The sequence below is a fragment of the Dunckerocampus dactyliophorus genome, chromosome 16 (assembly GCF_027744805.1).
Source record: "Dunckerocampus dactyliophorus isolate RoL2022-P2 chromosome 16, RoL_Ddac_1.1, whole genome shotgun sequence".
Lineage (NCBI taxonomy): Eukaryota > Metazoa > Chordata > Actinopteri > Syngnathiformes > Syngnathidae > Dunckerocampus > Dunckerocampus dactyliophorus.
Genome location: NC_072834.1, coordinates 2,337,939 through 2,363,439, shown reverse-complemented (window position 1 = coordinate 2,363,439; position 25,501 = coordinate 2,337,939). Strand labels below are relative to the sequence as shown.

Below are 25,501 nucleotides of genomic sequence, written 5' to 3'. Positions count from 1 at the left end.
GGAACCAGAGGTTTCTTTTTTCGGTGTTATGGGATTTGCCGTGACGCGTGCTTGTGGGTACGTGATGTTTGGTCGCCCACTCGAGTGAACGAGAACCGAGGTTGCCATAAACGCGACACACAGGGAAGTCTTTTTAAGATAAGGTGAGTTGTCGACACGTCGAGACTTGCCGTAACGGGACATATTTGTGTTGTGTGAACGCCGAATAACGGGCACGAATCAGGCAGATGAAAACACTTATGGGGATGCTAGTTTAGCTACTGTTAGCTTAACTTATTGTTAGCACGAAATTGTTTCGCCGGTTCATACACAAGTCGCGTTGTTTTATAGACCACATAACACTTTGCAATTAACACGGAATATGCCTTGACGGTAATCGGGATAAGCGACGTTTATGCTAATCCAAACGGTGGAGCAACGCGTGGCGCTACTTACTTAAATCAACTGGAGCTCTTTTTCGATGTCTCAGGCAATCTGGCATCATTATCTCACTACTACTGAGTCTTAACATAATTTCACTAGATTGAGTGAAGCTAAAGTTTGAAGGTACTCTACTAATATGATAGCTGCGACCGTAGCGCCTATGTATTTCTAACTAAACGCAATTGAAATATTTAAAGCTCCTGTTACAGGTCGTAGTTCTTTAAAGAGGCCATATCCTACATTTCCAATATTTGAGTTAATCCCTAAAGTTGTTCTTTTACCTTTAGGGGTACAATGTCCTTGTCCTGTCGAAGTTATAGTGCTGTAAAAAGTAAATAAAGTGCTTTTTTTTCTAGGTTGAGGTTTGATAATCAGCCTTATGTAGTATTATAGCATATGTCTGTGTGTACATCAAATAACCTGGCAAAAACATGAAAAGTAGCAGAGTAGTCCCTCATTTATCACGGTAAATTGGTACCAGACCCACGAAGTAGGAGTCCTTATTTATAAATGGAATGGTTTTGTAGTTACAGCATAGAAAATCTGTCAACCACCTTCTAAATATTTTTTTTAACATTATTAGAGCAGTGAGATAATTCAAACCTGCAATAAAAGCCTGTTATTCCCACATTGAAGTCTAGTGCTGGGGCGTCTTGCCGAACATTACAGTAACATTACTGACACCTAGTGGTCAGTGTAGAAGACTACATACTGTACCATTCAGTGTCTTCTGAATGCCTTATATTTGTATTTTAATTCCTTTAGCCATTTTATGCTTCAATATGCATGTTGTTTTACTAATAATAAGCCGTATTCAACCATGAAGCAGCATGATTTATGAATTTGTTTTTGAAAGAACGTGATAGTAAAGTTGCAAAATTCAAACGGCGAAGTGGCGAGGGACGACTGTATGTGTGTACTGTGTGTTATTAAAGCTGTTTTACTGTATTGTTCACTGCAAAAATGCAAATGAAGATGATTCTCTCTGATTCTTCTGTGGTATTGAACCGTGTTCTCCATTTGACAGTTGTGTTACGGGAAGCACCATGGATGAAGAGGAGCAGTTTGTGAACATTGATCTCACTGACGACAATATCTGCAGCGTCTGCAAGCTGGAGACCGATACAGGAACCTTATCTTTCTGCCATGTTTGCTTCGAACTCAGCATTGAAGGTAGGGGCGGTATTTGAGATATTTAAAAAACCGCGGCAGATATAGCACGGACTGATGAACACTCTTTCAGGACCGTCCTACTTGGGGTGGGCAGCTCGAGCCAGCTCATGAGTTCATTCGAATGTGGTTCAAAGGGATGTGATTTGATTAGATGAGTGATTATCAGGGCAGATCCACAACCGAGTGATTAAAATAATCAATTTACAAATATCAACTTGTAGCATTGGACCAACCCTTGTCGTACCATGAATGAAGGGACCTGAGAATATTCTCCATTGACAACGTAAAAGGCTGCTATTAATCATTATTACAAAAATGTGTGCACTTTACCGTATTCTCATATATAAACATTTTCATTTGTTTTGGGAGGTGTAGGGACCCCCAAAAGGGTGAATTTCCGGTGTAGTCCATATGGCGGCCTGCAGTCTCTTCCCCACGTTTACATGCTTTAAAAAAAGAAAGAAAGAAAGAAAGAATTCCTACAGGAGTGCGGATGAAAGCACCTTTTTTTTTTTAAATGCATGTAAACACCTCACTGCCTATTTATGGTGGTGGGTTGGGGGGGGGGGGGGGGGGGGGGATAGATGATGTCATTCTCTCATTTGTATAATCATCTAGGACAGGGGTGTCCAAAGTGTGGCCCAAGGACCATTTGCGGCCCACAGCTGTTTTTTTTTTTTTAACATGTTCCAGAAATAGAATTTGACACAAAAAAATAGCAGTCATTTTACCAGATTAAAGTCAAAATATGAAGAGAAAAAAGTTCTAATCTATAAATCGTAATTTTATAAGAATAACGTAATATGACAACAAATATAATGGCATAAAGTTGAAATATTAAAGAAAGGTGGGTTTTTTTAAGTTGTAATATTATGGAAACCAAAACGATAAATAAAGTTGTCATTTTTTTTAATTAGGATGCGTAAAAAGTTATAACCTTACTAGAATAAAGTCAAAATATTATGGGGATCAAGTCATAATTATGAGAACAAATTGTATAAGAAGAAGGCAGAAATGGGGGAAAAGGATCAACTTGTAATATTGTGAGGGAAAAATGGTGTCATTTAGTAGCGTACAGTTAAAATATTAAAGAAAAAATACATGATTAAAAAAAATAAAAAAATAAAGTGGTAATTTTTGGAAAATGTAGGTTGTGGAGAAAGTCAAAATATTATGGGAATAAAGTCATAATATTGCAAGGAACATTTACAAATGTTATTTAAGAAGGAGGTTGAAATGTTTGGAAAGTAAAAAAAAAAACAAAAACAGCAAAAAATGGGGGGAAAAACGAGCAAAGAGCGAAGTTCATACTAATAATATGCTTTTTCACTTATATCACAAAGCTGAGATGCAGATTTTCTTGAAATATATATATATATGTATATACAGTATATGTATATAATTTCTTAGCATATGTACATTTTACATCAAAACCGCTTCTTTTTGTAGTTTTTTTTTTTTTTAGCGGCAACGAGTTTGGGCACCCCTTCCAAGTGCCTCTTTAATTTAAAGGTTTGTTGATGTCTCATGTGGTTGGCTTCCGCTTTGTCCACATCAGTAACGTTGGCCCAGCATTAAAATAAGTGTCATGTCTCGATAAGAGCCAAGCCTTCTCCACAAACGCCGCTGTCCCCCGTGTTTGATGTGCCGCTCAAACTCAAGAGCGTGTTTGAACTCTCCGGCTCTTAATTAACGAGTGGCCCATTTGAAGGAGGAGAAAATGTGAAATCAAAAGGGCACTGATCTCTGCAGGCGCTTTGCTGCACTCGTGTCTGTGTTCCATGCAGCATTAGGGCGACAGTAATAAACATGACGTACTGTAGCTCACTAATAGCGCACAGAATTCTATATCATTCTTGTTGTCAGCAGAAGTGCATGCATCTGAATTCATATGAAAGATTTATAGGTCCCGTCTGCCAGGGGAGGTGGAAGGTACTCAGTAAATTGGTGTAAATTGATGTTGCAATGTCAGATGACTCGTAGTGCTGTCATGTGGTGTTTACATTTAACAGCATATTTTCAAATAAGTCGGTTTTGACCTAACGTTCATGATTGTCAATATTGAATTTGGCCGGCGTTCCTTACCAGGCTCAGCTAACCACAGCAGCGTACCTTTTATCTGCTTCCATACATCCTGCTGAGGCTCGCTCATGTTTACCGGTCGGGCACGCGATGCCAGAATGACGCGTCTCCAGCTGATTCTCATCACTGCCCTACGGCTGCTCTAAACAGGCCGTTCATTGGCAGCGAGTTCTTCACAATTCACGATGCTTTTGTGCTACAGGTCAGCTGTAACTAGAAATGCATGGTTGGGGATGACAGCGCCATTGTACACAACACTCGCCTGTGTGTGTGTGTGTGTGTGTGTGTGTGTGTGTGTGTGTGTGAGACAGTCATAAAGCTAAACAATAACCTGAAAAATAATTGAATTCATCAGACTAGTTGACCAGACTTTGTCAGCGGTGGACGACACCGGGTTCGCAGGCTGGTCTCTCTCTCTCTCTCTCTCTCTCTCTCTCTCTCTCTCTCTCTCTCTCTCTCTCTCTCGCTCGCTCTCGGAGCCCACCTACACGCTACCTAGAAGTCCTGCAAGGACTCCACCAATGTACTCTCTCATCCAAAGTCTCCTTAGAGAAAGTGATATACGTTCTCTTGAAAAAGTGAGTAAAGTTTGGTGACTCATCAGCTAAAGAAAAGTGAACTTGTCTGTTGCCTTCTCACGTAGATGAACACATGGGACGTACTGAGGGAACGTAAGCACATAACTGCCATCTGGCAAGTTTTTTAAAATGTATTTTAACTCATTCAATCCCAAGACAAAAGACAACCTCTTCAGTGACTTTCCACACTTTTCACACAGAATATTGTGTTCTATGGCTATATAAACATGGAACCGACCAAAGCCTACCTGTTCTTTTGTCATCAGCAGTAGACATTTTTGTGAAAAGATACATTTCAAGCATACATTTCACTTTGACACTAATATTACAAATATTATTAACAACTATACCACAACATAAACAATACAATAAAGGGTTGTTTTACATCAAAATAACAATTTATTTACAGATATAACACCATGAACTATTTACAATTTCACATTTGGAACTAAACCGTGCATGTGCACGCGCATGTGTGCATTCATAACCTTCTGCATGCTACACTCTTCCATGCTCTTACACTTCCACCTTGCTGTCAAGTGTGTTTTTACATGTAACAGACCCACGCTGAGCTCTCATCAAATGCACTTCTGCCACCTTGTGGCAGTTTTGGTGGCTTAAAACTGCTTTATAAGTGACATCTTTTAGTGTGCAATTGCATCATCAACACTTTTTGCCTCTCGCGCAAAAAACGTAAAACAATAATTGTAAAACTATAAAAAAAAGTGTTACTATTATTATTAATATATACAGTATACTTGAAGCGTTACTGTGTTAGTGAGCAAAGAACTACAGAGTCAACCACTGATGACATCATAGACGGGTGACGGAGCTGATTCCCGGTTCAAGCAAGCTAACAGGCTGCTCACAAGGATTTTTGTGATAAAAATACATTAAGAAAACAGTTGGACTCACACGGTGTATTAATAATAGCACAACACCGTATTGTATGCTATCCGGAAAATGTACACAAATTTGTACATAATGTACATACATTTTGTATGTGTTAGCGAAAAACACGCTAACTGGGGCGAAATCTAACTGAGGTTTGGCTGTATCTGTTGTCAGAAGATGACTTCATCTGTGTTTTAATGCAGGCATTGTATTATTCACTGGCTGGGCTGGGGCGGGGTGAGGTGGGGTGGGGGGGTCCCCTCCTCATTGGTTATGGGTGGAAGATAGCCATAGTGTCTGTCTATTGCTGAAACGGCACATTTTGCCCCATTCGTTTCCTGTCCGACGAAAAGTAAATTCAAGTGTTTCTGAATGGAAATATGAAATGCACAATGACAGTAATGGACAATGACACTTCAGTAAATCTTGAGCCAGTTTTTAAAGAGCACAAAAATATACTGTAGCTCCGTTGTCAGTGGTGGTGGCGTATGTCTCTCACAGTTGCAGCTCAACAATGTACCTTCTCCTCCAGTGAATGGTGTGTGCGCGTGCGTGTGTGTGTGCGCGCGCAGGCAGCCATAAAAGACAAGTAGTGCTAAGCTGCTTAGTTGGAGTGAGGTCTTTGGCTGGTGATGCGCTGCCCTGGTTATGGGCCAATAGTTCTTCTCACTAGGCAAGCGGTGATTTGTGTGTGTGTGTGTGTGTGTTTTATAGACTGGGATTGTTTGAACTGTAACAGCTGTTGGTAAGGCATCTGCAGGTTCATTAGCCATTCAGAAGGCAGAACACGCACACACACACACACACACACACACACACACACACACACACACACACAAGCATGCATATATAGAAATCTTCATCTGGTTCCCCCACCAGACTAATCCTTTGACTGAAAAGGTCAAACTGTAAATATGCAAAGCTAAGAATAGATCTCTCTACACAGTTGTGTAATGACCCAAACCCTGTTTTGAGATCTGCACTGTCTGGCCCCGTACCAAACTTCATCTAGTGAAGTAAAAATGGAATTATTATACATCCTTTTTTACATTTTTTTTTTAACATTTTCCAACTATTTCAACTTTCTTCTTCTAACATTAGGGCTTTATTCCCATAATTTTATGACTTTTTATCTAACCTCATTTTCCAAAAATCACAACTTTAGTTGTTTTTTCTCATACTATTACAACTTTAAAAAATCCTATATTTATTTCTTTAATATTTCAACTTTATGCTACTAAAATGACGTTTTTCCTCGTATCATGACGTTTTTTTTGCTAGATTCCAACTTTTTTCTTATTTTGAGTTTTTCATGTTAAATTACTTCTGATTACTGCAAATGTACTTTGTATGTACTTTGGGCTCCTCTGCTATGTAAGAAGGCGGGCATAGGATTTGACCCTAAAATAGGTTTTGCTGTGCCTTTCAAATATGCTCATCCCAGGGCTACTAAACTGATTTTCATTTTTTCCTGCAGCAATGCCGATCAAATTCTACCGTGATTGACTCAGAGCGTATGTTGGTATATTATTCTTTGAACAGCGTTCCAGGTCTAGACTGGACTCTTAACAGCCCAACAGCTTCTTGCCGCATGAGAAGCCAAGTTTCCCACCAGAGGCGGTACAGTTCAGTTCAGTTGTTCAGGTGTTCAGTAGCTGCGCTGGCAACAGTCTCTATCAGTGCGACACAATGAAGGCAACCTGCAGTAACACAATAAACAAACGAGAGGAACAAAAAAAGTGCATCCGGCATTTCATGTTCATTCTTCCTGTGCTTTGGTTGTTTAGGACCTTCATCTATTCTGGTTTTTCTTATACTTTGTTGACATTGAGATTGTGTTGGTCTGTTATGGCTGCGATCTGGAGGCCACACTAATCCACCACATAAGCAGCTTTCACAGAGAGATGGCAGTGGGTCAACCCGCCAGTTTTAGCTTCCATTCATACTAATTTGGCCCACCACAGAGAGAACTAGCGCTACTTAAAAACAAAATAAAAACCAGTTCACCCTCACTCATGAACACTTAATGGTTATTATCTGTGTAGCTTGTTGTGGCAACTCAGCAGAGTAGATGGCTTAGTAACTTAACAACTTCTTAACACACCATACACACACACACACACACACACACACACCACGTAAATACATTTTCACCGGCTGTCATGCACATTTTTGGCCCATCAGAAGCCTGACTCGGTCGCGCGTTATGACACATCTGTTGCGCTGATCAATATAGCGAGACATCAGATGAATGTACAGTGACGCGAATGTTATCTTTAATATCAGTGCACACTCGCATGGAGCCCAGGAAACATTATGAATGTTATTTTGAATTGCTCATGCGTGTAAAAGAGGCTCTGCGAAATGAAACAAACACCCGTTAGTCAATAGCTTCATGTTCTGTTGTTAACTGAGGTTTAAAAATGTGAGATGATGTTGGACTTTTTAAAAATATCCACATTCGTGTGGACATGGCCTCAAAGTTTGTGTCTCGTGGCCGATGATGCAACTATGTGCATAACTGCCCATCGCCACAGATGCATTACTGTCATTCTAAGTGCCTCACTGTGATTACAGGTGTCTCCTCTACTACCCTGTTGCATTCAAAGTCACTGCGCGGTCACCGAGACTGCTTTGAGAAGTGCCACCTCATTGCCAACCAGAAGCTGTCACAGTCCAAGGTCTCCCGCAGTGCCTACGAGGGCATGAAGCTGGCCCTCAGCCAGAAACTCCACCGCATCATCCAGTACGCCCAGAACAAAGACAATGTCCCCACAAACGGCCTCAGCAGACGCGGAACCAGGCTCCTTTGTTACAGCCAGCAGAGTGACTGCAAGCTGCTGCCCCAGTCGGAAGCCCAGGTGCCCCGCTACACCCCCTGCTGGGAGCCGGGCGAAGCAACGCGGCTGCCCGGCTATGCCATTGGGATGTTTGGGTGCCATGCGGCCCAGGAGCTGAGGCTTCTGCAGAACTCGCCGGGAGACGTTTGGTCCAGTGGCGGAAGGAAAACTCTACAGATCCGTAATCCGCCAACAGCAGGAGGGCAAACAAAGTGCAGACATCAGGGCCACAGCAGGGATGAATGTGAGTGCATCTCATTCGTGTGGTATTTGTATTTACCCACCCTGTGATGGAACTTTCACTTTCTTCCGTCTGTAAATGTACGCAAATTGACGTCAAACCCATTTTAGTTCAGGGCAAGCATTGCATAATTACCTATAAATAATAGGGGGGTAACAATACGTGTATCTGTATCGAACCGTTCAACACGCATGCGTACCGAACCGTGACCCCCGTATCGAACAATACGCAGTTTCATATTTATTTGATCAACTTCAGTGTATCTGCGATCGACTACTCTGGCTTAGGCTGCATGGTCAAGCACAGAGCCACTGTGCTCCGCCTCCTGCGTTCATACCATGCTGGAAAAAAAGTGTTGACAATTTCAATAAAATTCCAATTAAAAAAGGCAAGGTAATTTATTTCTTGTATTGAAAAAAATATCAGACTGTAACACAAACGTATCGGACCGAACCGTGAATCATTGCACCCCTAATAAATAACAATCCAGTCCATGTTTCCCCTTGGTTCAAGTACGTTAGGAATATGTTTTGTATTTAATTAACTATCCCTTCACAAAACATGTCATGAACCACCTCAGATTTCCTAAGACAAATTTGTGCAACTGATCATTGACGTGTGTGCATTAGAAATTGATTCCGCTGATTTGTACAAAGGCACAAAACTTTCAGGCCTGCATCGTCCCCACTGCTTGCCCGTTGTCATTCCAGTAACAACTTATGATCGTGTATTACCTTGTGTTCACTTGGCTGTAACAAAGTTGACCGTTGAAGCTAGCGCTTCCGCAGCGACACAGGCCGCCACCGTCTTGCACTGACGGCGTCGTACATGTATGCTATATTATTACGACATGCAGCCGTCCCTCGCCACTTCGCAGTTCAAATTCCGCGGGCTGATTCTCGCGGTCTTGCTACTGTAATGTCGGGAAGATCTGGGTTCCAATCTCCGTTTAGGCGTAAAAAGCTGTGACAGAGTGAAGCTGCGGAATTGGAAGTGCGAAGTGGCGAGGGATGGCTGTACTTCCATCGATGGTTTACAAACTGTTGAATATTTTTTTTCAATGTTTAAGACGGTACGAGTCAACCTTTTTATTTCTTTTAGTGACCAGAATGTCTACAGATGAGCTCCATCAGTTGAACGCCCAGCTTCTCAAGCAGATTCAAAGTAAGTGCTCTGACCTGTCACGTGTGTCTTTTACTCTGGCCTCCCGGAGAAACGCGCTCGGCAAAGCGAGCGGATCCCAGAACCGTACAATTTGTCCCTCCGCAGACGTCTTCGAGCAGCTGACGGCGGCCGTGCAGGAGAAAGACTCGCTGGCGTCCGAGCTGCACGTGCGTCACGTCGCCATTGAGCAGCTCTTCAAGAACTGCGCCAAGCTGCCCTGGCTGCACATCAGCAGGGCGGGGGTCAAGGCCAGCAGCGGTAGCAGCAGCGGCGGCCCTGTGGAGTGACACTGTACGTCTTTGGGACACTTTTATACACGTTTGCTGCAATAACACGGGGGGCGGGGAGAATTGCCACATGTGCATAGTTGTGGTAAGAATACAACTATTAGTGCTGGGTTCCAACATCTGTGGCCCTGTAGACGATACGTTGTGCTTCTAAAACACACGCTAAAGCAGGCTTGGAAAAGGCATGTGTATTCAGTTTTTATGGTTTCCTCTACAATATTTTCAACAGATTTCTGTTTCTAATCATCATACTCGTGCTTGGATATGCGTTGTCGGTCATACTGAGCTACCGGCAGCATTAATCTCCCATTTTTTGCGGCGATCAAACTGCTCCGGAGTCATTTCTGGAAGCTGCCACCATTCTCCGGTGTACATAAGAGGCGAATGTACATATTGCAACAAAAATGGCCGAAGTTTAAGCCTGAAAACGCAACACACCCAAAAGGACTTGAAGGCAATTAGTTAGATCACAACAATCAATCACGATAACCGACAAGCACAAGTGCCAGAGGTGCACGGCTTCAGAAGAAATACAAGCAACATCAAACGTGTGAACATGTTTCGCATGGGCTTCAAGAATGGAGATGAATTCCCTGAACGTGAAGCTGCCTGCAGTACTCAACTTTGTTTGTCCTTAAGCTTATTTTTAGCGTGGAGATGTTGGAGAATTTGCAATAGGAGCCCGTTTTTAAACAAGAACTATGCAAGCAAAGGCTGTCAGTGTTGAAGCCTTTTTAAATCAAATAAGTTTCTCAGAGGAGGCCCTGTTGGCTGCACAAATACTAGCTTTGACTGGGTTTTCCTTTTTAAACAATTCTAAATTTGTTAGCGTTTATTCTCTCTTTGTAAGAGATTGGATTCATTTGACCTTTTTTGGGGTTAGGCTCTATTTTAAATGTGGATTTTGTGTGTTCACGTGCTTGGGGGTTCAGACTGCTGTTACGAATGCAGATTTTTTTGGATGCTTTAAATGTGGATGCTGTGTATTTTTGTATATTGTAGGAAAAAAAATGGCTGTGCACATCAATGCCTTTTGTTCAGCAGAAATCGTCTACTGAAGATGCAAGTATCGGTTACGTTTCTTTATACTTGACTTTTGTTCTTTCTCGTTTTGTGTTGCGTGATCTTGTTCTTCCTGACACAAGCTGGTGTGATTTGTGCTTTTTAGTTTTAGGAAGATATTTCAATAAAATAAAACATTTTTTTTTTACAGCAAACAGCTGCATTTACTTTTAAGTTATATGTGCCTCGCCACTCTGTGCTTCGAATTTCACCGCTTCGCTCTATCGTGGTGGTTCAAAATCAATCATAAATAATCGCTGTTTTATTATTTTTTTGTCAAAAATATGCAGATTTGACACGTTTTTGGCTTAAATTAAGCACTATCAAGCAATAGAATATAAGTCATGTAGAAGACTCATTCAAACAGACGTGATATGTAGTTCTCTGCACTGGTCACTAGGTGTCAGTAATGTCACATTATGTTACATTGATGAGACAACAGTCACAGCAGGAAGAACTGTCCAGAAACTGGTACAACAGCAAGGAACTTCCCCAATGCTAACGTGTCAGTCTATATTTTCCATTATTATGTCTACTATATCGGGTAATACAAGTGTAAAGGCAACTATAGGGGTGTTACTTGATGTCTAGAGGGCTCTAATGATGTTAACCATATTTGGAAGGTTGTAAACACGTTTTCTATGCTCTAACTATGAATATATTTGGTTTATAAATACAGAATCTATTTAATAAAGATCGATTTTAGTACAATGCAGGGGTGTCCAAAGTGCGCCCATTTGCGGCCCACAGCTTGTTTTTTTGTTTTTTATTGGCCCTCGGCACATTGAAATAAAATTTTACAAAAAGCAGGGTGAAAAGGCACAGACATTGAGACAAAGCTGAAATGTTGATACAAATAACACAAAGCTTTGTATTTGAATATATAACATTTTTAATGTTCATACAGTATACATATTTTTATATAATAAAAATAGCAGTGCTACCTCCCGCATCCATTGATTTTTCAGTCTGCGGTCCTCAGTGGAAGAAGTTTGGACACCCCAGGTACAGTAGATCGCAGGTGAAAGTTATGTAGTTACTACACGGTGACTCCACTTCCATCTGCTCATCAACTTTTATCTTTCTTTAGTGGTGAGGACCTGTGCATTTTGTAATCTAACAATTTACAACAGTCACTCTTACTGCAAATGGTGATCCTAAAGAGAGCGTCAACGCCAAGCTAGCATGGGTGTTTGGAGGAGTAGGAGTGAGCTATGTGCCAAAAATAGACGTTTTTATTGGCGTATCAATTCCGAAGAGATTTCCCCCATTCGCTGGTGGTACCGGAACGTAAACCCCACGAAAAGCAGGATCTACTGTAAGATAAGATATGCCTTCATTAGTCCCACAAGGGGAAATTTTTGTACTTGATTTGTCCACGATTTGTATATGATAACACCACAAAGTGCTGCTCCTCAGACACTGTAGAGTTTGTCCACTGTAAGCCTTCCAATTTACTCCATGAAAGCCAGGTCGTAACCACGTTGACGTATTAAATATTACAAAGCCAACCAAATGTCTCTTCTAGTCAACATTTGAATTGTCCCAAGTATTTTTCCCCTGAGACCATAATTAAATACTACATTGCCTCTTTCTGGAAAAATTGTTGAACATTATCGCATACAAAAAATGCTGACGCCATTATTTTTACTGTTTGCGCCCTCTGGTGGTATGATCAATTTGCTATATTGCACTGCAGAAGCTGCGCTTGGGGGGACACAAAAGAAAAGTGAAAGTGAAGCCGGAAATTCCCCAGATTACCCAACGCCCCTGCGTAGGAGTCAGGGGTGGCGCCAGAAATTCTTGGCTCCATGCTAAACATTTACCTGCACCGATTAGCTGTTAGTTAAAAAGGAGTGAGATGTAGGCTAACACAACTTGCTAACACTCGCCTAGCTTATTTCATTGTGGACAATAAGCTAGCAGGTTCATTCCCCCAACACAGACTGGCGGGCTACCAAAAAAGGGTCACATATTGACACCCTTTTCGTTTCCCTCTCTTCTCTCACCTTTCTTTTTTTTTTTTGACTCGGCACTGGCAGCGGTGTTTCACTCTGCTCTGCGGCAACTGCGGACCGAAAGGGCAAACTCGCTGCAGCTACTGACCGACTGATGAGTCGGTCGCGAACGAATCAGCTCTAAGAGTCGGCTCTTTGAAATGAACGATATCAGCCGTTTTGCGTTGGGAACCAATTGTGAGACGATTTTTTTCCGTCAGTCTTTTTTTCTGTTGAAAGCGAATGTCAATGGACAAGATGTGTGGCGGCGTCTCTGTGTCCACACTGAGCAGAGGAAGAGGCGGGGCTATGACGCTCTAAGAGGCGATTATTTTGTGAGAAACATTGTAAGATATTCTAATATATTTTTGTAGCTGTTCATTGAGGTGTAAATTAATCAATTTAAATAATACACATTGGATATAACGTACTTTTTTTACATTAAAAATATTAGTAGTATTCTCATTCTTCTTGTTATTATTTTGGATTCTATATCGCACCTTCCTGTGCACCTTTAACACCGTGAGCCATCATTCAATCACTGGTAGTGGATAGTCACATCAGCAATGCTCGTTTTTTTCCGCCAGATGGCGCTACCGTATCTACTTGAAGTTGACCATACGTCACGTGACACCCTGCGGCTATCTGTGCACCTGCAGAGCGGCGCAGGAGGAGGAGTGGACTAGTCTGGATGCTTGGCTTGCGCTGTGCTGCCGCTTTTCCCTCTTCGAACGCACCACAAGTTTTCCCCAGCAAGTTTCGCCGAAAGGACTTAGAATAAACTGAAGCGGGGATGGAGGTATCGAACGCTTGGCTGGGCTGTGTGCTGTTGAGCCTTTTGGGAGGTAAGTTTTCCCGCATTTAATTCTACTTTGAGTCCTACGATTTCGGGTTCCGTCTCACCGAGTGGTCATCCTCGCCATGTTATTACAACGCTAACCAGTGGCGACAACATGGAAACTTGCTTCATTTTTTTAAGGAATTCAAAGTGCTGGTAACTTTGTTTGTCTTCGAACCGCCTTCGTAAGCCGTAAGATTCTACACAGAAGTTGATCAGTGGAGAAGACAAACACATTTGAAGAAACAGCCCCCAACTGAGGCTAACTCCTGTCCAAGGTCAGTTTCAGAAAGCTAACATAAGAGAAACAGGCGTCCAAACTAAATGAAATCAGATTCCAGGTCAGATGAGGTATTTTTTTATATTTACGGCAAACTAATTAAAGATATATATTCTCGGCTGATAGTGAAAGTAGTTGGAATGTTATTTCTTACTCTTTTTTTTTACAACTGTGTGTACTTGATGGTATTTAAAAAGAGTTGTAATTCAACGTAGTGACATTACGACTTGTAGTATAACACTGCCATGACCATATTCCTATTATATCCTCAATTAGTAGCTGGATGTGCTTTTAAACCGCTTAGCAAATGTCATAAAAGCACACTATTTGTTTGTGTTGCCTGCTTGTACTTATTCATCCCAAGTGACCTTTACTACAGAAACCAAAAAGTCATCATTTTTTCCCCCTTACCGTTGTTGTTTTGTGTGATTGGTTTATCAACCCTTTTAGTTTAAATGTTTCAAATTGAATATGCACATTTTCAAACCCTTTCAAAACAGGAACCCACATCGTCCTGTTGATTGTGTTCTTTGCTTCAAAACGACATGATGCAGATTGGTTCCAATTACGTCTTGTTTTAATAGACTTAAATACAATATTAGACTCCCAAGTGTGTGGGTGTGGCCTCCAGTGTCCTGGAATCTACAATGAAACTATCACATAACTCCTCCCACCTTAAACAAAAAACACAACTGAAACTAAGATTATCTCTCATTTTCAGTGTCACCTCATTTGAAATATTGAGATTTTAGGATGGGATACCCCAGAGTGGCCTTATGTGCCCCAATACAATGCTTAGTTCGCGAGTTTCCTTTTTTTCCTTTTTTTTTACCCTTCTTTTGTCTCGTGGCTCACATTGTGTTCACGCTAGTTGAGGCTCATTACCATCCTAATGGCAGCGTTGGCCTCGTCATTTGGGCAATGTTCCACTTCAGCAGACAAGAACAGTGTCTGTCGAACTCGTAGCATTCTTTTGACATTTTTGCCTTTAGGAGTAAACAATATCTCTGAACTGCTCTTTAATGGCGGAACAACATGGGCATTTCTGCTCTATTTTCTTTGTGCAGTTCAACTCGGGCGATGCATGGGACTATGCAAAGTTCGACAAACACCCAGAGACAAAAAAAACCCATCAAGTAATTTCTGATAAGGATGGACGTTTGACTACATTTATGCAAAGGTCTATGGGGCAAATTAAAGACAAGTTAGTTAACTGTTATTTAAAAAAAAAAAAGGTTTTGAATTCATTTTAAATTCCAATACTATGGAATGTGTTTTTCCTTATTCATATCTTTCTTTCAAGAATAATCGCAACTTTTATTGCAACGTTTAGAGCTGCAGCAATGATAATCGCCGATTCATCGATTATCCAATCAATCGACACCTATTTTGGGATTTGATTAATCATTTTTGACTTAAAAATGTAAATATCCTCTGATTTCAGCCTCTCAAGTGTGAGTATTTTAAAATTTCCTTTGTCATCCGTGACTGCAGACCTATTATCCTCGTGATATTCACCCACATCGGCTTTGACTTAACAGAGATCAACATTTTTGGCTAACTAACTGTAACACTAACTGTTTTTGTGTGGTTCGCATTGATTTGGTTGGTCCAGGGCCTGCAACAACAAGCTTCAGATCAGTCAACAAAGAAATAATTGTTAGTTGCAGCCGTACATGAAACGTACATGCTACAGAACATAAAGCTGTCCGTTAAGATATATGACTCTATCGATATGAACGCTGTTGTGTTGGTCAGTAATGTTGCCATTGCAGAGTGCAGTAATCCCTCGTTTATCGCGGTTAATTGGTTCCAGAACCGACCGTGATGAGCGAATTTCCGCAAAGTTGGAGTTCTTATTAAAAAATGGAATGTTTGCTTAGTTAGAGCTTAGAAAACTTGTTTAGCACCTTCTAAATACGGTTTTATTAGAGCCCTGTAGACATGACCTAACACCCCTATAGTTACCTTTACACTCGTATTACCCAATACAGTAATCCCTCATTTTTCACAGTTAATGGGGACCTGAGCCTCCCGCAAAAGATGAAAAACCATGATTTGCGATTTGCCCCCTCCAGGAATTTTCATGTATGTGTATATGGGTACCAGAATGTTTAAAATATGTAAACAGTATTTCTACTTTACATATTTGAGACAAAGATTTCAACAGTACACGTATTTACTTAAATCTTGAACTAAAAACCTTCCACAGTAATTAACATTCATCAACATTGCCTTGGTGAACAGGCTGGTGTTGGTGGTGGAGGAGAGGCTCTCACTTGACTCGTAGAGGCTTTAGGTTCAGTCGGAGACTCGAGGAGGCCAATCACTCCTGGCAGCACTCGTACTGGCTTGAGGTTTGTCTGCACCTTCTTCAGCCTCGTCATTGTCGTCATCGGGCAAGATTTGGTCGTAGAGAGCTTTCGCCTTTGTCCTGACCATATTAGTGTCCAAACTCGCTGTCTCTTTCCTGCAATCGGCAAACCACAATGCCAATGCAGCTTCCATTTTCACAATTCTCTTATTAGCCAGAGTTACCACACGTTTCGCTTCCGTATTGAAGGTTATTGAAGCAGTTTTGCGGATGTTTGCTTCCTCTTTCTTAGCACTGTAGATTCATTCACGCCATACTGGCGAGCCGCAGATGCATAACTTCTGCCCTCCTTGATCATATCTAAAAGTTTCACTTTTTCGTTGATGATCATCTTCTTTTTCCTCCTCTTGGGCGCCCCAGAAGAAGCTTTCGCAGGGTCACAGCGCTTAGGCGGCATTGGAAGGGCTGAACTAATAAAAAAAGTTAGCGCGAACACAACACCGAGATACAGTATGCTAGACAGTCAACAACACAGTCTCCTCCTGTTGTGGAGGAGACTGGCGAGACACAACCAGGGAAGATGCTGGGTGATGATCATGAAACAACGCCTTTTTCCGCAATATGGCTGCAGATATGGCTGTATTTTTTTCCATTTTTATTTGGTGATGAAGAATGCAGTTCCAGGTAGTCGCTGGGGTTTCACAAGTAAGGAGTTTGGCTTCTCAAAACAATATGTGTTAAAAAGAGTAAAACATTTGCATCACAAAAATACCTACTCGAAAAAATCAGACCTCACAAATCACTCGGCGTAAGTCAAATATAACACCGAGTGATTTGTGATTTTGATACACTACACTGCTGATGGGGATGTCTAACAACTTCATGTCAAAAAATCCGAACTATCCCTCCAAGGTGTGGTCAGACTCATTAGTTAAGTTAATTAACGAATGTGATCGCTCCTCCCGCAAGGTGGTGAACAATGGCTGCTACAGTTCAGTCTGGCTAGCGAGGCTCGCTGGTGAGTGGGACTAGCGAGCAGTTGGCGTCGGCTGTGAGGACCAGGGAAGCAAAGCCAACCTGGCCCGACCAGCAAGGCTCGCCGGAGGGCGGTGAGAGCGAGGAGCAAGGTTCGGGGGGGGGGGGGTATTGAGTCCAGCTCGTTGAGTCAAATCGAAGGAATCGTTTCACATTTAGAAATGCGATTGCGTGTTGAGATTGTGAATTTTGAATGGTTTCTTGTGCAGCCCGAGTCAATTGTGGTCTTCTTAGAATGAGTGAATCACAGCCACTGTTGGTGCTGTCATCATCTCACACCTTACGCAAACACTCAGGCTTTCCCACCTCTTCTGAGCTCCTCATTTGTAGCTGTCCTTCTATTCCCCTGCCGCAATATAGCAGGTGTCCCCTCTATGTCTACCGCCGGCTCTGTAGATCAAAACCTGAACAATGTCAGTGACCTCAGCAAAACAGAAACCTGATGAAATCGCGCAGACGCAGAGTGCAGTTACCTGATAAGGGTATGACTGAAGGACCTGGCCAAGAGCCGGTTGCTTGGTTACCTTTTGAAAACAGACACACAGATCCTGTGAATGTACTTTGTGTGTGTGTGTTTGTGTGTCTTTGTGCGTGCTCAAATGCTGTTTGTTTTAAAAAGCTAACACCCCCCCCCTTTGCATGCATATGTGATCTTTACAGGAGGAAAAACAATCCTCTTATTTCCAACACTAAATGTTGGCGCACTGAATAGCTTGAAGGAAAAATGCACTTTTGTGTGAATTTTCTTAAGTGAATCCTTATGTGAAACATGAACACCTGTCTTTTTCTTTTCGTGTGTTCTAAAGAGAGAAAAACAGCTAGCACGAGGCAGCGAACAAAGCACATAATGGAAGCACCTGTTTCCTCTAAAAAACACCAAAAAAACACCAACGATGTTCCCTTTATATAGCATGACCTGCATATTAACCAACCTACAGTGGGATTGTTATTGTAGGAGCTGACACCGAATAACTACTTTTTTGGTGTAGTGACACAATGCCTCGGGCTAATGTAAGATACTGGAGCTGCTGCATCGCCTGTGAGTTTGGAAAAGTTAATGCGAGGTGATAAATCATGCCTCACACATGTACAGTACATTTTGAAGGTTGTGGCCATAAGCGGAAAAGTTGGTCAACTTTTGAAATTCCACACGCCACCAAATGAACATCCGGACAGACTGGAACAGTGGATAGTGGCTCTCAGCGTAGAACGGACGACATCGCCGGGAAGGCTCTGCTAAATGCTCGTTAGCACTCAACTTACTTTTTTTTTTTTGCCCGAGGACTATGCTGAATTAACCAGCTCAACGGGAGCATGAGTGTTGTGCTGAGAGGTACAGCCATCCCATGAGTTGGCATCCCAGTGAGAGCGGACATCGTGACTGTTTTATTATGGTCTTATTTTGTCAATAAAACCGATTTTGCTATGTGGTCACGGCTGGGGCTGCAACTCATGATTATTTAACCGATTAATCAGTTGATTATTTTTTTGGATTACTCTGAATCTGATTTATAAAAAAAAAAAAAAAAAACACACATGCATTTAAAATTTCCGCCTCTTTATTCAGAAATAGAATATTTGAACTGACAGAGCAAATAAGTGGACAAACACCAGGTTACCATTTGAATATTCTGTTAAAATAATGTAAAACCATTTTAAAAAATCCCATTACATTGCATTATTAGCGGCCTCATGCCGGGAGTTTTTCAATATTTACAACGCACAGAAAAGTGAAAGACATGTGTTCATGATTGCGGATGACGGGCAAAATTCCCCCAAAAAGTGCAGTTTTCCTTTTTAACGTAGCGTTTTGGTGTGTTCAGGATAGCAACAGCAACATAACTGCAGCCACTTTTTCAAATGACAGTGAATTTGTAACGTCGTAGAGCCCATCAAGGTTGATAGGTGCAACAGGAGAGATTGCTGGAAGCCTGAACTGGACAGCTTGAGCCATTGTCATTGGCCCCACACAGACCATAATGACTTGAGGTCACATTCAGTGGTCATGACCCGGCTGCCGCTACTTGCCTCTTGGAACAGGTTGGAGCGAAGCAGCCGCTCACTCTCACCCTGTCCTTGGAAATGAAGCAGGAACATGTGGAATTAGATTACACTCGGGAGCACCGCTTCGACCTCCGCCATCTGAGGATGGGAATGACTGCCCATGAATATTCACAGCTCTCGGACGTTAATATTTCAGTGTACTTGCGCCTTGCGAGCCCAGTGCCAAATCCTGTTAAACGATATTGAATTGTGAAATGCTGATCCCGGCTTTATCTCCCCACACTATCTCGAACCATCCCCCCACCCCCCCAACCCCAATTTCATTTCAGAATTACTCAACGAACAAATTGCTGCCTACGACAAAATGAGTTGAAATGATTAATAGTAGTGCTTGTTTCTTGGTCCGGTTAATGGCTGAGGAGCCACTCTGTATTCAGAGCCCATTCCTTTCTGGTGCTAGGGAATAAGACTTCTTTGTGGGCTGCTGCCAAAGCATCCTCGTGGGAAGATATTGGCAGGATTTTACCGGGGAACCTCGGTACAAAACTGAATCCATTTTTTCCATAGGAAATAGGCACCCGTTCCAGGCACCCAAAAATATGAACATTTTATAGAAAACAGTGATAGTTTTGCATGCAGAAAACAAAGCCAAATACATATAAATGGCAAGTCGAATGGATAAATGAACATTCAATAAGACTTTTACCTTTTATTGAAGACTAGCAACCGTTGTTTCACTCTAGTCTGTTACAAACTCAACTTTAAAGAGTGGTCGGCTCGGCCTGTATACTTGTTCACTTGAACTTGAATATTATTACACACACTGTCCCAGATCACTACCTGTTGTGTGTCTCTGTTAAACTGTTCCCCCTGCAACCTGTGTCAACCGAGAAACCTTCACATTACAATCCTATTGTACCAAGACACTACCTTCGTGATTTGCTACGAGATCTTTCTTGAATTCAGTGGCGTTTTTCACCCTCTGTATCTAAGTTCAACACTTACAAACACGCAGTGTGCTGGAACGTGTCATCAGCGCATGGCACAGTGCTTGAAAGAAAGGAGGGGGGGAGACTGTTACAGAATTGTTCGTCATTGTGTGTGTGTGTGTGTGTTTTATGAACAAATAAACCCACACACACACACACACACACACACACACAATAAAGACGATTAAAAAAGAATTCCCTGGCCGGAATCTGTTCATAGTGTCCCAACTCGAAAAGAACCACTGTCCATGCTTCACAGAGACTGAATCAATGATGCAGGGATGCTTTGTTTGGGCATTCGACTGGTTTATTGGAAGCACGGTCTGGCCGGACGAGGACATATTTGTGGCAATAATTTTTGCCCCTATGAAAACAGGGACGTATGAAAACCGATGTTCCGCCGTACACGTTACATTGACATATCTGAAGTTTGTCTTCTGACCTCTGGTAGTATTGACCATCTACCTGCACCAGGCAGGATGTGAATCAGTTCGACTTCACACAATTTCGTGGGCTGATCATTGATTTAGTGAAAAGATGTCATGTTTTTGTAGCAACAGAAAAGGACATTAGCTTTTACCAATGCGTTTAGTGCCGGCCCCGCTAGCGTAGTTGGCGCTGGTTTGATGAGCCGCATATTCTGACCGGTGTTCTGCTTTGTGAAATATTTTGTTTACACGTGGTTGTTGCGGTGCTGATTTTCACAGCCCTCCTGAGTCCATCGGTTATGTTGCCACAGTTTCTAGGAGGGTGCTGCAACGCACACTCATCAGTTAGCCACTTAAAGCCCAGCCTCTGCATCACCCGCAACACCCTTTGCTCCTCATGAAATAATGACTTCAAGGACGAATAGCTTACAGCTGTGAGGATGATGATACGGATTTTCACGCACCTTATTTCTCACATGGACATGCCAGAAGTTGTTTTTCTCTGGTTGACTAACAGAGGATAAAGTTTCTCGAACGCAGTGTTCCCCTTAGCATTAAGAAAGTATATTTACTATAAACAAAGAAGAATAATTGATTTTTCTCATTCTAATTACACGTTGTGGAGGATTGGTGTACTGGATTTGGTGTTTGGAATAGATCCCTGCTTTTGGCTGGTGTTCCCATGGCCAGTAATTGAGATGCCCATAAAAATGTGTGAAATCTGTTTTATTTTTTCCCAAATTCCGTTTTACTTTTCCAAATTGAGTGTTTTTAAACTAAATGTTTTACCTTTCAGTCCTATTTTACCAGCATAGAGTGTGTACTTTTGTGACAGTAAATAAAATGTCCATTAATTAAATGCAAAAATCCTGCAAATGCAATGCATCATTAGCCAAATTTGCCCAGTATTTCAGAAACGCTTGTCGCCTGGCTAACTTTTCAAATGGGATGCCAGCCTCTGCACACATTGCTGCAAAATCCTCAACAAACTGTAATAACTTGTGTTTAAGGAAGACGTACTATACTTTCCAATTGCGTTATTAATGTAAGATATTTTTTATGACAACCGTATTTTGTTTACACAATGAGACGATATGTGGTGAACAGTGCTCTTATTTTGAAGGCCGGAAGTGTGTTGTGTGTGTTGAGAATGTCTGTTGACGGTTAAGACGAGTCGGGAGCAAGAATAAGCGTGCCTTTCGTCCTTATTTCACTCAGAACTTGCACTACGTCAACGGGCATCGTAAAACGCAACACGATGTAAACGCACACATACTGTACAGCCTGAGCCCCACACACACAGCACACACTAGCATGCTCTGCTAAACTAAGCTAACCCAGCTAGCGTCCGTTCACGCGCTGTAAGAAAGGAGTTTCTGCCAACTTTTGCCGGCGTTTCAGTTGACCGTTTCGACATGTTTAGTTCGGGAGGTGGCGAGCTAGTGTTTGTGATTGAGTGGTCCGCTGGGGAAATACCTCCCCACTCAAACAGCAGATTCTGTTTTTATTTGCCAATTCTGTTAAAGCCCAAACGCTCCTGCTAGCTTGATCTTGACATTCTCCTAACAATTTTAGTTTTCAAGTAGAAAATCATTTTGCAGCCTAGATGGATAGGAAAAGCAGAGACTTGTGGTGTAACTGTGTTAGCTAGCAAAGAACTACAGAGTCAACCACCGATGACGTCGTAGACGAGTTACGGATTTGGGGGACAGTGACTTCCACTCCCGGCTTCCTGTCAGGTGCCAACAGGGACGTTTTGTGATAATACAAAAAAACGCTAACCGGGGCGTACACTAACCGAGGTTTCATTGTATTGACTTTTTGTATTGTACCTTTTTGGCTAGCTAACACAATCTGACACCACCCTACATCATCTCAAGTCCCTGTTTATCCGTCCCACACTGCTAAAAAAGATCCGATTGTCATACATTACAGATTTGACAATTTGTACTGACGGCATATCTTTTGTTGCCAGTTTCAACCCCCATTGGACAAATTATTTGCAGCCTTACATATTGTGTGTGTCGCATTATCAGCTAAAGTCCAGGCGTTCCTTCCTAGAACGGAGTTGTGGAAAGATAATTGCATTGTCTCCTTCAGCAGAAAACCTCTTGCTTCCTAAGAATATTAGGCTTAATTGTTGGTCTAATCTTGAAAAATATTATGGCTCTGAAAAAGGAGGCACAAGAAAGTGTGGGAGGAGGAGGAGAAGGAGGAGTGGGCGAAGCAGCTGTTGATGGAGCCATTTTTAGCACACGTAGCTTATTAAAAAACATGACACATTGTCACCTATGAATGTGGTGGAAGAAGGCAAATGTCAGGTTATTCAGTCTGCCTTAATTTGTCTAACATGGTGTAAAAGCATATGATATGCACCACAGTCAGTATATGTACAAAAATGATAATAAAATAACGTCTTTGTCCACAGGGCATCTCGCTGGTCCATGTGGGCAGCTGCATATTTCAGTCGAACATGACTGACTCAGTCAATGGCAATGTAAAACTGGCTTCACTGCGGACAGTGACAACCATGTTCCAGCAGTTCATGGCAGGCTTGAGTCCTGGTGGTTCCTCGGGTTGTTACTGATCATCTAAACCAGGGGTTCCCAAACCTTTTACAGTCACATACCCCTTCAGACATTTGACCATGTGCCCCCTACTCCTGCACACTTAAAAACATAAACCTTTTTATCTGAATTAACTTGAAATGGTGAACATAATTAATTGTTTAATTCTTTTTATAGCAATTCTGGGTCAAAAATGTGTATTTTGCATGGTTACATTTGGATAAAGTTTCACATGAGCACTGCTGAATAGATAAGTAGTCGTCCTACATGTCTTTTATTTCACTCTGATGTTTGCATCCTTGCATTTGAATGGGTTGAGTCTGAGCTTCACTTTTTTGTCCACTCATGATGGTTTAAGTCTGCATATGAATTTAATACCAAATGCAAGGGGGAAGGCTAGCAGTCACGATAAAGCATTAGTCGAAGTACAAAAATACATACAACCAACGATAACGCCCCATTTTTTTTTTCAGCGTTTTTCAGCGCTCCTCTGTGCGGGGATTGGAACACCAATAGAAGTGAAATGTCCAAGATGAAACACTCTTAATGCACAAAATAATAGTCAAACTTACTTACTTATTTGTTCATATAATGCACACAGAGCAATGAAAAACTCCTTTCTGCTGCGTTCCTCTCACGCCCGAGGCCTTCAGGCACACTCGTAATTGTCAGTGTCAGACGCTGATTGTTTTTCATTTTAATTCGCGTACCCCCGTCACAGTTGACGTACCACTGGTTGACGCGTGCCCCACTTTGGGAACCTAGGATCTAAACCAATTTGATTTCTTCGGAGGGTGACGGTTTGGCTTTTCTTCCGAAACGTGCAGTTTAGAAATGGCTCCAAAAACTTTCCAAATTCTCTTTCTCAGATCCTTTAGACTTTTTCTTTGGTCTGTTGAGTATTGGTCAAAGCCAATGATTGCCGTCAAACAAATCCTTTTCTGCTGCCCGAGAGACGCTTGCAGCTGTAGTCAATCTTTACCACTAATGCGACGTTAATAGGGCTTGGCCTCGTCAGGTTAAAAGACATTCTGGAGCCTTCAGCGCTGTTTACTAATTAATTAAAAGTTGCACGACCTGATATAAATAACCTTCTTGTTTAACTGCTCTTTGAAGAACTATGAGAATAACTGTTCTCCACGATACTAGGGCGCTATTATTTCCGAGTTAACAGAATTGCGGAATTGGCCAGTAAAACGGAATCTACGTGGAATCTTGCTGTGAATGAAACGCTGTCATTGTGAGGAGAAGGAACGTTTGGGTGCGGAAGTATTTTCTTGGCGGACCGCTCAATCGTGGCAGAATCTCGTCACAAGCACTAGCCCACCCTTCGCAAACTAAAATGTCGAAACAGTGACCTGAAACGCTGGAAACAGTTGGCAAAAAAACTTAGAAACTCCTCTCTTAAGGAGCATGAATGGAAGCTCACGGGATTAGTTTAGTTTAGCACAGAATGCTAGTGCGGCTGTGTGAGTGTGTTTACGCTGTGTTGTGTTTTACTGCTTGTTCATGCAAATGAGCGTTTTAGGATGCCCGCCGAGTTTGTGCAAGCTCTGAGTGAAATAAGAACAAGAGGCCCGTTTATTATTAAAGTAAGAGCGCTGTGAGTTTAGCCTGAGTTACCATGGTGATACAGCTGCTTTAAAACAGAGCTACATTCGCTGAACACACAAGTCCGGCTTTCAGATCAACACAGCTCGCTAACCCACTAAACTCCCTTCGTGTAGTGTAAAAAAAAAAATAATAATAATAATTTAAAAAATTAAAATGGAAAAAACAGAATTTGGAAAAAAATAAAATGGGAACAATGAAATGGGCTACAGATGTTTGGGTTGGGTTCTCAGCTGCCCGGGTAAAATGGCCTAACTGGACGAAATGTCAGGAAAATCCCCGAGCACCAAAGCTCTGCATCTTTAATGGGCTTTTTGACGTTTATCTCGGCTTTTCAGACTTCTTTGCGTCATCCTGGTTTCTCTGAAAACAAGTCATCAAGTCGATGCATTGCCGGGAAGCACCAACATGTGTAGAATAAATGTCTCCTTGGTGTCACTGGATTGCCACTCTGTTCGGGATATCTTAACTAGCGCAGCAAGGTTATTTTTAACGTTCCCAATTGCATCTTGTCACTTAATGTTGTATGTGAAGTATTCGTTTTGTGGCTCCTCCTCATGTCTGAGCTGAGAGTGCGAGCTGGAGGCATGAATAAACCCAGCGGCCCTTGTTAAGCTATAACAACAACTGACAGCTGGCGCCTGGAGCATCCTACAGTGTTCATCACCCAGGTGTGTTTACTGCTTTGGCCTTC

General features: G+C 41.9%; 2 protein-coding genes across 2 annotated transcripts in view; both read left to right on the top strand.

Moving 5' to 3' along the window:
• c16h21orf91 (chromosome 16 C21orf91 homolog) lies at positions 1 to 12,250 on the top strand. Its single transcript, XM_054756021.1, has 5 exons — positions 1 to 143; positions 1,451 to 1,596; positions 7,728 to 8,234; positions 9,333 to 9,395; positions 9,501 to 12,250. Exons 2-5 carry the CDS (start codon positions 1,470 to 1,472, stop codon positions 9,680 to 9,682), a joined length of 879 nt encoding a protein of 292 aa, XP_054611996.1. The 5' UTR covers positions 1 to 143; positions 1,451 to 1,469; the 3' UTR covers positions 9,683 to 12,250.
• A 1,158-nt stretch (positions 12,251 to 13,408) lies between these two features.
• Positions 13,409 to 25,501, top strand: part of cxadr (CXADR Ig-like cell adhesion molecule) — a 45,341-nt gene continuing 33,248 nt past the window's right edge. Inside the window, exon 1 of the mRNA XM_054754306.1 lies at positions 13,409 to 13,586. Coding sequence (XP_054610281.1) covers positions 13,535 to 13,586 — 52 coding nt within the window. The 5' untranslated portion in view covers positions 13,409 to 13,534. The remainder of the gene's footprint in view (positions 13,587 to 25,501) is intronic.